Genomic DNA, 13031 nt, shown 5'->3' on the forward strand with positions numbered 1-13031 from the left:
GAGTTATTCAATTTTAGTTCCTAAAAGGTTATAGAAAAACTCTAAAAAAAACTAAAATCTGAAAAGAGTTATTCGGTTTTAGTCCCTAAAAGGTTCAGATTAGGAAAGAAAAGCTTAAGAAGTACTAAATCTTAACCTAAAAACTCTAAATGAAAGCTTTAAAAGTACTTTAAAAATACTTTTTAGTAGTATTCACAATATTCAGCAGATAATCGTCGTAAACACCCCTTGGAAAATGCACAAAAAAACAATTTTGTACAAAATCATTTAATAAATAAATTTTATCTATGTTTTTTATTTTTTTTTTATTTCATATCTGTTACAATTTTTTTTAAAGCTTAGGCTGTTTCGGTTGCTTAAGATTAATCCAGATATGCCTAGTATTTTTTTTTTTATTTATCGCGTATCTTAGGTTAGATTAGGTTAGCTTAGCTTAGATCTTACGTCACTATGGAATGTGGCAAAATGATAATGATGCAGTTTTCTTGAAGGGATAATTTTCCGTGGTTCGAAAGCCCTTTGTGAAGCATTTTTCAATATATTTTTGTAAATAATTATATTTTATTAAATAATGTAGCACCCGACTCACTATCCAGCGAATATTAACCTAGCTCATAGAGTGAGTACCCTTAGATTGGCGGTAACTGTAACGGCTGCCCTTCCCTTGGCAACGGCTTCTGCCCCCAGGTTACAAACCCTCAAATAGGTGAGAGAGAGTACGAGAATCCTCAAGAGAATATAGGAGAGCACTGAGAGAGTAATTATATGAGAGTAGTAAAGAGGGATGATGAGAGTAGAGTTAGTCGGAGCTCAGCCTTGTGCGGGTATGGCTGCAAGCTCAAAGTTCTCTTAGGGTTAGTTCGAGGACGAGGGTGGAGGTTACTGGGGGAGTTGACCAGAGCCACCTTGTGGTGCCCCCCTATTCGGGGCGCCACAATAATAACAGATTAATTACAAAATAATGTCCAAAAATACCCAAAATCTAAAGACTTAAATAAACTAACTTTCGTTACTTGTCAGCCCTTTTTGGGTTATTTTGTTAATCGAAAAAAAGCCGGGAGGGTAATCATTGCTTCGATCAGTATGGGTTCTGATCGTTAAAATTTCATATTAACTATCCGGAAGAGTTAAAGTAATAACAATAATCAAGCATTGCGTGCAACTAATGTAACTCACAGTGACAAGAATTCTAGATAGAGAGAGAAGCTCAATAAAATAGCCACGTGAGCAACATTTAGGCACTGCTCGGTCGTGAGTTCACTCTTTCCTCAATTATCACGGAAATTACAATCTCCAGAGATCAAGAGCCGCGGATTTTTTAGGCGTGTGTGCGACGACGAAATCCATTTGTGTCAACGACGTGGAAGAGATCAAAAGATGAAGATGATAATTAGAGGAATTTCAATTTCTCTGACTCCAACCGTTGGATGTCATCCCAAAAGGCGACAATTGCTCTGCAATCCCATACAGAACGGGGGCTTTTCTTCTCTTTGGATTCTGCTTTGAATGATTTTAATTTGTGGGAGGATTCCGCGGAAAAAACTCGCGATTTGGGAAAATACCAACAAAAAAAAGTCAGAGAATGAAATAAAATGAAATTTGATATGCCAGAAATGTCTCTGTGTGGTCTTATCAACAACCATGTGCTGTCTTTTAATTTTGCAAAGTGCTTCATGGTCAATTGACGACCACATACGTGCGGGTTCTTTTGTCCGATGTGACAATGAGACAAGATTTTCATTCTCCGAAAGAATAAAAGTTGTTTAAATTGGTTCTTTTGCTACGTTTGAGAATGCCTTAAAAATGTTCTTTCTGCTCGTTGAGGTGCATCGTTCCAAAGACCACTGATGTAGATTGTGAAGCATTCTTGTGTCTTAAATAATTAATAGAAAAGTTTAAGAACGAACGCGCCAATTGATTTAATTTAAGTCATAGAAAAATTAACTATTTGCAGTCAATTGCCATTGACATGGTTAATTTCAAACACTTAGATGATTGACTTTCAAATCTTCCCATTTGCTTCGTGTCAATATTGTGTCACATTGCGCCTTTCCCAATGTCTCTAAAATTTCTGTCGTCGTTTCTTTTTAGAAGAAAAAAAAAGCCGTGAAAACTTTAACTTTTTTTTCCTTCTGCCCGTTTGAGACAAAACATTTCACTAATTGTCCTATCGATTTCATATGCTAGAAGCGGCAGTTGGCAGATCACTCCTCGGCCTCGACGGTTGATGTTTCAAAGACGTGCGTCAATCAATTTTTTGGGGGCGCCTCAGAAACTCCTCTGTGAGACTTCTTGGCGAACATTGGGGCGTATTTCCTCAAGAAACTTCTTTTAGATTGCTCGAGAGGGTGTGAGAGGGACAAAATGCTAATTATCTTGTGAAGAAATTAAGTAATTTAGCCCGGCAAGACATGCGGGTAACAGCTGATGGTGTCAGTGGACCCCAAAGATGACGTTACTCTGAGACATCTCATCGGTGAGACTCTGAAGAATTTGCCACTCCTCCTAAAATGCATCACAAATGGCCACACGTGTGGGAATGAGACAGGAAATATTTCATAACGGAAGAAAATCTCTGCGTAAACATGGAAAATTCACATGATGTGTAAAAAGAATATTAGAAGTCTTCCTATATAGTAAGAAATTTCCAAGAAAATTTCTCGTTAGAACGATGGGGGAGGGAGAGAACGCCGCAAAGTCCCAAAAATAGTTTACCGATATCTGCTTACGCTCACAATTTTCCCGATTTTCCCCTCATATTTTACTCATCGTACTGGGATTTTCTTGTTTATATCCTCGTAATTTGTTACTTTCGGAAATTGACCTTTTCCAACCTCCAGACCCATTCCCGCGCAACCAAAGAAACCAAGAGAATTCTCAAATAAATCATATTGGGCATTATAAATTGCACTGACTTTGTAATTCAAGTGCTTCGATGGCCAAATCACAACTGTGAATACTCAAAGAAAACTGAAAGCACACTTCATGAATTGCTTGAAACATACATACAATGAACAGCAAAAGATCATCACGCTTCGTCAGAGCTTTAACAACAACAAAAAATATATTTTAAATATTTTACAGTGTACACATTTGGTGAGAAAACCTTCCGTAAATCGCACCTTTTTTTCTCGCTTCATTCTATTGCGAATCGATAGTCCTCCATTATTCAAATCGATGATACTCCATACGAAATACACCTTGACCCTCTGACCTGAATAATTCATTAATTCCAAAGAGAAAAACCATCTGATTTTCCATAGAGGGTATATAATTTTTTTTTGCCAAGGGGAAAAGGCACAAAATCTCAAGTCTCAATTCCCTTTAAATAAATTCTCAATATTTTAATGAAAAGGCAGTACCAAAGGTTGGGCAGAATTTCTAGATTGTAAATGAATTGTAATAGCTTCTATGGATAAAGGGACATGGATCAGTAGAATGATGTGATTAAAACAAAATTGAAGTTCTTTTTTTTTTAAATAACAAAGCATAAATAAATAATGCATTAAAAAAAATTAGGTTAGGTCTCATCCAACAAAATGATTATAACAACAAAACAACGTAAAAATTAAGGAAATTAATAAAAGAATGAGTTAATGAAAGTCAAATATCAGACACTAAAAACAGAACCGTATTACCTACTTAACTGCTCATTAATTTTTTTATCACACCAAGTAAAAAAGCTTGGAACATACCTACATAGACGTCATATTGTACGTAATCAACCTAATTATTCTTGAAAACGTAAATTACTTTTTTAACTTTAATCTGAAGGCCTGAAAGTAGTCGTAAATTATATCCGCGAAGAGTGATCAGAAGCTATAAAAGCCCATTTTCTAATCTACGATTTTATTTATTTCTTTAATTAATTGTAAAAGAAAATAAGGAAAACTTGTCTTTAAAACTTTTTTTTAAAGAAATATATATTTTTTTAATCTATGTTACTGTCTATTTTTTTTATTTTTTATATTTTTTATTTTTCTTTCATGATTTTTAGTGTTAACATTCAAAGATGAATTTTATTTATTATTTACAAGTAAAAAAAATAATATAAAAAACAAACGCAATTAATGATAAAAAAAAAATAAAAACAAATTTTTTAAAAAAATAAAGACAATTAAAGATTCTTTCTTAAAACACTTTTTTTTTAAGTTTTCTTTTACTTTTTAAAAAGACGAATAAAACAAACTGTTCATATTTTTTTTATGTTAATCTAAGGATTTCTACAAAAAAAGAAGATTAAAAATATGATAAAAAAATTAAAAAAAAAAAACAATCAAATAATCATAAGCGAATGATAAAAAATACAAAAAATATATTTCAGAAAATTCAGAATATTCATTAAATTTTAATTAATTAATTAATTAAATTTTTATAGAGTTGCCTCATCAACTCTGTTCCCGCCAATGGCAAATCTATATTTTATTGATTCACTTCACCACCAATAAAGAATAAAATTCAACACCGCACCGAAGGAGAGACAGAAAGGGGAGAGAGAATGCTTAATTTTTTTTCTTTCCTTTTGATATTTACTTATCATATTTCGATAGTGTTTACCTACATGGTTTTTGTATTTATTAGATGTGCTGACGTCACCAATTTTGTACACAATGCCGTGCTTTATGCCTTTGAATTTTAACACACATATAGACAAAATATTCAAGGCAAGTCACGTCTTCGCAGACTGACAACGAGGAACTCTGACCAAGGAATAGTCTCTCAATTAATTTTACTTTTAAGAAAATCCTCCGAGTCAGTTTTAATGTGAATTTTTGTTTTAATATCGCTGGCAAAAATGCAAATGAATGACTGCATCATCGTTCAATCATGGACATTGATGGGATAAATCGTGATGTTTAGAAACTGATTTAGCTCTGTCGATGATTTGTTATTTAGATCTATTAATAACGACATGATTGCATTTGTTTTGAAAAGTGTGAAAATGTTGCAATAAACGTGAAAGGCAATAAAAACAAAAGCCCGTTTGGAAGATGATCCGAAAAGAACGTTTTGGGTGGTGGAAATACAAAACGACGCGAGATGTTATTCTTTTCTCAACCATGAAAAAAAATCACAGTCAAAAAGGCAAAAGACAGATGCTATTCGCTGTATGCTCGCACATGTGAGAACTCTAACTACAGTAGCAATATACCTCTATTTTGTCGGAATATTTCCTTCATTTTCCTTAACAAAGAATACCTCTAAATACTTAAGTTATACATAATTTTTTATAGGTCAATATAATCAATAACGTTAATGTATAAAGCAGAAATTCCAAATAAATAATCTCTTTAGCAAAATTTCGCGATTTTCTTTCCAGTTTGAATAATTTATTTTCACATAGAAACCAATTCGAGTTAGATTTTTACTATCAATATTTCATTAAGGTGAATTATCAATTTTACATGTTTTTTTAACTAAATCGATAGGATCAATATTATTTGCACAGTAAGGATACAAAGGATTCTTTAAACCTTTTGAACTTGAGGAAATTAATAATTTATATAGATTTTTCTATGAAGTACCTACAAATTATGAGCAATTTCTTTTCACATGAGAAACAAACATTTGGCACTATTCGGTTTTGTTAAACAGATATTGTATTTGACTAAATGTCGGAAGAAAACTTCACTTGAGTATAATATTTATGATTTTTTATTACATATTCTTAAATTTTTTTCATATCATTTTTTTTTTAATATTTTAAAAGGTAATGAAAATTTGATCTAAAATAACTGAAAGGTAAAACTTGATTTTCAAAACAAAAATTATACCTACAAGAATCCTTTACAGCTTTCCCAACGCTAAATTAAGCGCTACAGTAAGCTGTAGGTGAAGATATTAAAGCTTTTAAAGTTTCAAAATCTTCTCTAATAATTAAAATAAAAAGTAAGCCTTTGTTTCTAAAGATGTTAAATGATATCGTAAAAATGTGTGTATTTTTAATTTCTCGTCTTCATAGTGGAACAAAAGAATCAATAAATGTTGACATACAAAGAAATATTTGAACAAAATAATAACTCAATCATTAAATTAATAATTAATATCATAACTTTCGTAGTTTTCAATAAAATATATTTGAACGAAAACAACTTTATATAGAACACACTGAGTTTGTTTTTTGAAGCATACGGTCGATTTTAGAAAATTTGGATATCCATTGATTTTCTTGATTTTAGTGCTAACTTTAACAATGAATTTTGAAAAATTCATTAAACTCCTCAAATTTTGCATTACATCGCGTACATTGAGGCGTGTCAGTGGTGATAGTCTTTACTTAAGCATTTTCTTCATTTTCCTAACATTTTCCATGTCTATTTTCATTTACTTTACAATAAACAATATAAAGAAAATTATGGTAGATGATAATGTTGATTTTATGAAGGTTCTTTTCACTGTGCTAATGTGCCTTGGTTGTACGCAAATGTTGCTCAAAAATTATGCTATAATTCCATTTCACGAAGAAGTTGAAAGTCTCTTGAATTGGATACTGGATCATCATGCGAAAACTGAAGAAGATGAAATTATCCAGAAGGTGTCCCAAGAGGAATTTGCAAAAGCTCTTAAATATTCTGAATTAGTTTTCAAGTGAATTTTTTTTTTCACAATTAAATTTTCAAATGTAAAATTCTTTTAATTTATTTCAGAATTTTTTTTACAATGTTTATGGTGCCAGCAATGGTATGTTCTTACAAATTCGCATTGAGTGATTACTTGATTATAGCTATTCCTGGTCTTGACCAAGGATCAACTGTCTTCGTCCATAAGCTTTTAACTATAATATTTACCTACATACTTACCTCGTGGACTGTCTTTTCGGACATGGCGATTGTTTTTATAGGAATTTACTTAATTTTCTTCTTAAAGTCTATCAACAGACTAATTAATGTTTTTGGTGAAAATTCAGAAGTACAAAAAATGCCAAAATTTCTTATTTGTATCATAGAGAAACATGCTGAAATGATAAGAATTTTACGCTTATTCAACGAAAGCGTGAAATTTATTTCTCTAATGCAACTCATTTCTAGCACATTGACTTTTCTCGTTGTTATATTCTTCGTTCAATTATTTCCAAATTACTTGCTGCTGCACATTATGTTGGCTAGCTTACTATCCCAACTTGCTCTTTTATGCTTCTTCGGTGAAATTATACGATCTGAATCGAAGGAAATCTTCAAGAACCTCTACCAGACAAACTGGTATGATTTAAGTTTGAAAGATCAGAAAATAATTCTTCTCATGATGACTAATAGTCTACAAGTTATTGGTCTTAAAGCTGGTGGATTGTATGACGTCGGTCTTATGGCTCTGGTTCAGGTAAGAATTTTCCTTGAGTTATCTGATTAATCTCACTTCAAGTCCTATGTTTTGATTTCTTTTCAGATCCTTAAGCTTTCAGTTTCTTATGCTGCAATCATCATGACTTTTACACAATAATAAAGAAACTTTGTGAAGTTTCAAAATATATTTATAGAAAATAATTAATTGTAACTAATAAATAGTCTAAAAGTGGAATTTTTTCTATAGACATGAATCTTTAGGAATAAAAAAATCAAATGTTGAATTTCTGATTTTGTTTAAAAATTCTTTTTTTTTTTCATTCCTCCTAACAGCAAAGTTTTGATCCGAGGATGGATTTTTTCACAAGACCCACAACAAAAGTCTCATCAGACGTCAAAATTATTTTCTGCCACCCTATTGCTCCTGTCACTCATTGCAATCTTCACGGATGGCTTTAAATCAACTATGTATAAACTACTAAACTATTATTGATTATATAATTTCCATATAGAAATAGAATAATAAAGTTTTTAATAAACTTAAAAAAATTTAATGTTTATGATGAATGAAATATTTAAAGCTTCAGATTTTCCTTACAATATGACGCATTTCCTTTCATTGATTTTTTTCGTCTTAAATAATTCATTTGAGAATATCAAAAAATATTATTTTTAAACTTTTAGCGTCACATACTGCAAATTAAATTTTTAATCAAAATACAAGAAGTTTTTGACAATTGTTAAAATCTACACAGTTATTCAAATTTTAGTAAAGTGGCTTTAGTAGCCAGATAATTTAATTTTCTCACCTGTATGTTGGCATACAGAGAAACAATTCAATAAAATAATAACCCATTACATCAAACTAATAATTAAGTTGTTTTGCTGTTTGTTTTCCAAGTGTAAGTGATTTATTTTAACTTGAGAAACCAGTATTTGGCATGGCTTGATATTTATTGAACAGCTATTGTGATTGACAAGCATCGGGAAGAGTTCCACTGAACCTTAGTTTTCTATAATTATGATTTTAGCTGTGTTTCTTTCAGACACAGCTTTTGTGTACCGAGCAAAATCGAAAGTCGTCAGATCGGGCTCAAACTTGGGATGAGCACGAATTAGGGTCCCCACATTCCAAAAAACGTATGCGCCAAAAAATTTTTTCCGGCCGGCCGGCCGGCCGGCCGGCCGTCCGTCCGTCCGGAACCTTTTGCTAAATTACAAGAGAACGGTAATAGATAGAGACTTGCGGTCAACGGCAAAGTTTAAATATCGACCGGAAGACATCCGATTATGAGGTCAAATCCACCCCCCCACCCCTCCGTCCGCCATTTTGAATAACCTCAAAATTTTGTTTTCGCTATATCTCAGCCCCTGTAATAGCTAAAAATCTGAAATTTTGATATGTTGTAGGGGCCATCAAGAGCTTTCCAACGATACCTCATTTTCGAAAATCGGTCAAGCCGTTTAGCCAATATGGCTGCCACAATTTTTCATCGAAAATCGACCATAACTCGAAAACGGCTTGACCGATTTTGATCAACCCGGGGTCAAATGAAAGCTCTCAACAAACCCTACAACTCTCCAGAACATCCGAAGTTTCAAAAGTGACCGCTAGGGGGCCAAAAATCAAAAACAAAATTTTCGATGAGTTTTCGATGAATATCTCGAAAACGCCATTATCGATTTGCTTTATTTTTTGATATGTTATAGCTGACTATATTATCTAGCTCCATGCCAAAAATGAAGAAAATCTATGTCTCCGTTCTCGAGATATAGCCTTCCAAAGTTGGCATGTCATATCTCGGGTTCTACAAGTCCGATTTTGATCAACTCAAGTGCAAATGAAAGGTTTCGTGAAGCCCTACAAATGTCTAGAACATTGAAACTTCGAAAAATGACCGCGAGAGGCGCTAAAATCAAAATAAAAATTTTCGAAAATTTCGAACTCGAATATTTCGAAAATGCTATTATCGATTGACTTCATATTTTAATATATTATAGTTGATGTTAAGACCTTTCCAACGATAGCTCAAACTCGAAAATCTATGGAGCCGTTCCCGAGATATGGCGTTTTAAAGATTTCTTGCGGGATGACTTTTCAACTTTTCCCGACTTTGCGCGTATTTAAATGAATTTGCGTTCTAGTTTTCTTTCACAAAATTGGTACACTGAAAGAAACACAGCTCTCGTAAGCTTGGTCAGCTTACCAGTACATTTTACAGTCTGATCTTTTAAGTTTTAATAATTATTCAGGCTGTTTTTTGAACATTCAAAATAAATGAAAAATTTGATTTAATAAACTGAAAAATAAATTCGATTTTGAAAACAAAATTCTCTTCTACTATAAATCTATTTAGCTTACCCAATACTAATCTTGGGAAGTCAGCATATGTTAAGGTAACTTTTTAAATTTTCAATAAAATATATTTAAAGGAAAATTCAATTTTATGCCTCATTTGGTGTTTGTTTTTTATGGAGTACGGTTCAGTTTTAATAATTCGGATTCGATTGATTTTCTTGATAATCTTAGAGTTTATTTCAAAGATGGATTTTGAAAAATTCATTAAACTCCTCAAATTTTGCATTACATCGCGTACATTGAGGCGCATCCGTGGTGATAGGCTGTATTTGAGCATTTTCTTTATTTTCTTAACATTTGCTATGTCCATTTTTATCTACTTTACAATCAATAACATTACAAAAATTATGGATGAAGATATTGACTTTATGAGAGTTCTTTTCACTGTGCTAATGTGTCTTGGTTGTACGCAAATGTTGCTCAAAAATTATGCTATAATTCCATTTCACGAAGAAGTTGAAAGTCTCTTGAATTGGATACTGGGTCATCATGAGAAAACTGAAGACGATGAAATCATCCAGAAGGTGTCCCAAGAGGAATTTGCAAAAGCTCTACGATACTCTATGTTGTTTTTCAGGTAAGGTTTATTACTTTTTTTTTTTTTAATTTTTGAAACTTTAACAATAAAATTGTGTTTTTAATATATTTTTAGAATTTTCTTTGCTATGTTCATGGTGACTGCAATTATTTGTTCCTTCAAGTTCGCATTGAGTGATTACTTGATTATAGCTATTCCTGGTCTCAACCCAGATGCAACTCACTTCATACATAAACTCTTAACAATAATATTCACTTATGTAGTTGCCTCGTGGACTGTCTTTTCGGACATGGCGATTGTTTTTATTGGAATTTACATTATTTTCTTTTTGAAGTCCATTAACAAGCTAATTAATATTTTTGGAGATAATTCAGATACTTTTCCGAAATTTCTTCTTTGTCTTATACGGAAGCATGTTGAAATGATACGAGTTTTGCATATATTCAATGATATAATGAAATTTATTTCATTGGTTCAACTCATATCTAGCACTTTGACTTTTCTCGTTGTAATATTTTACATTCAGCTCTTTCCAAATTACTTGCTGCTGCATATTATGTTGGTTAGTTTGCTAATCCAACTTGCTCTTTTATGCTTCTTCGGTGAAATTATTCGATCTGAATCGAAGGAAATCTTCAAGAACCTCTACCAGACAAACTGGTATGATTTAAGTTTGAAAGATCAGAAAATAATTCTTCTCATGATGACCAATAGTCTTCAAGTTATTGGTCTCAAAGCTGGTGGATTGTACGATATCGGCCTAATGTCTCTAGTTCAGGTTAGAGTTCTCTATTTAACATAAATTTAGTTCTTATTCTAATTTCCTTTTGCAGATTCTAAAGCTATCAGCGTCTTATGCAGCAATTGTCATGACTTTTACACAGAAGTAATATTAAGAATTTTTTTTAAATGTGTTATTTAATTTATTGTTGAAAAATAACCTAAAAAAATAAATTTACGCCTAACTTGTAGTCTTATAGCTATGAATAAAAAAACTTTTTTTTTGTTGAAATTGAATTTCTTGCTTCGCGTTAAAGCCCCAACTCCCTCATGTCACTTTGAAGTTTTAGCTTGACTTCCCCTTTGTCATTCTTTCTTTAGTTTTTTTATTAGCATCGAAAAGAAACTTGTTAAAGTTTCTTTTAAAAAAGTTACCGAATGCGTGAATTTTTACAACAAATGTTCTCTTAACCTTGTAACGTGCACATTTTCAAATTTGTCCCACACAGGAATGCCAACTGAATCATTTGAAAAGTCTCCAAAAAGGGGAGGGGTAGTGACGGCACTTGTGTATGTTTTAGTGTATGTTCTGTTCCTTGTATCCCACTGCTGTGGCAGTGGGTAGTTAGTCTGCCATGAGAGCTCATTAAGAAGAGACTCATAACTTCTCTCTTATATTCCCAAAAATAGATAAAAGTTGTGCAGTGCCACAGTCTGAAGTCCTCCCGCCGGAAGCCATCGCGGTGACTGCAAGAATTCCTCATCAGAGAGCGAAGAACGACGCTGAACCTCCTTCAAGCTCCTTATCTTGGGAGCTGGCGCCCGATACAAATTGAAGGAGCTGTGCACCACCGTTTCGGAAGGATCTACGAGGACCTTGTCAGTCAGGGAGACTCACGTTTTGGTGCCTGACAACCTCCGGGAAAGTTTCATCCCGTTGAGTCGGAAGCTCAATCCCAGTGCTCATTCCCGTCGGGACGTTAAACTCCCGTACGTGCGCTTCATTTGGGCAAGTCCAACGCCCAGTGTATATCATCGCCGGGACGCCAAGTTCCCGCGAGTGTCAGAGAAGCTCAAACTCTGCACACTAATCTCCGGGGCGACACAAAACCCCCGTCGAGAAGACGCCCGTCGAGAAGAAGCACCACGAGAAGAACCTGGGAGACGCTCATCGCCGTCTGAAGAAGATACGAGGGATTTGAATCATCCTGTGCCACCACCAGAGACGTACAGCCGCAACGAAGGGCATCAGAGATCAACTCGGCTGCGAGAAAACCCCTCAAGAGGCCCGTGTAGGTGCAGAGAAGAAGAATAAACGTGTAAATTAGAGGGAAGACCACATCTTCTTATTTTCCTGGCGATTCAGCATTGTTTCAACCTCTCAACGACCAACGTTTCCATTTATTCGCCTACTTTTACTCTCTCTCACGACCTGCCATAGTCCATAGATGTAGTAGAGAATTTGTAGCCTTGGTTGAGGCCAGATGAGTATTGCGTCTAATTCTACCGACTACGAAAAAAGACTTCAAAAACGAACAAAAGTCAAATAAAACAGTCTCAAAATCTTATCTAAACAGTTAATCTAAATTCAAGATAAATTTTTAAAATTAATTTAATGTGTTTTGTCAAATTACGTTTTGTGATTTGTTTTTAATTAAATTTTTAATGTTTTCACCTTGATCGATAGGATCAATATTATTCAGGGGGATGCCCAATTCCGAGAAATCAGTATTTTATATGAATCAGACGAAGGGGTTAATTTACAAAATTCCACTGGCAATCGAAACTACATTTAATTAGCTTTCGATTAATCCCTATTTCATCATCCGGATTGACCTATTAACATAAAAAAAGTAAAAATGTTTCTCGGGAATCGGTCGATATTGATCGAGATTAGAGAAATTCCTCATACATTTTGCTCAACAAAAAATGAATTTGTTTCACATAATTGAGGTTGAACCATCCTCTTGATATTGTTTGCATAGCACTACAAAGGATTTCACAAAACAACCCTTGAAGCTTCAACAAATTAATAATTTATAAAATATTGTTTTTTTATGTTCAAAGGGTAGTAATTTACTTTTCAATGAGAAACTAACATTTGGTACTATTTGTTTTTGATGAACAGATATTG

The 13031-nt window shown here is 33.2% G+C and overlaps 2 protein-coding genes across 6 annotated transcripts in view; one reads left to right on the forward strand and one right to left on the reverse strand.

The window, feature by feature from the left end:
* The window catches only part of LOC129787317 (polypyrimidine tract-binding protein 2), a 393752-nt gene that overhangs the window by 292020 nt on the left and 88701 nt on the right, over window positions 1–13031 (reverse strand). The gene's annotated exons all lie outside the window — the stretch shown is intronic.
* LOC129787349 (odorant receptor 85c-like) lies at window positions 9912–12236 on the forward strand. The gene is made up of 2 exons (XM_055822886.1): window positions 9912–10216; window positions 10292–12236. The coding sequence occupies exons 1-2, from the start codon at window positions 9942–9944 to the stop codon at window positions 10977–10979; spliced, it is 963 nt and encodes a 320-aa protein (XP_055678861.1). The 5' UTR covers window positions 9912–9941; the 3' UTR covers window positions 10980–12236.

Source organism: Lutzomyia longipalpis, chromosome 1, assembly GCF_024334085.1.
Source record: "Lutzomyia longipalpis isolate SR_M1_2022 chromosome 1, ASM2433408v1".
In the NCBI taxonomy this organism is placed as follows: Eukaryota; Metazoa; Arthropoda; class Insecta; order Diptera; family Psychodidae; genus Lutzomyia; species Lutzomyia longipalpis.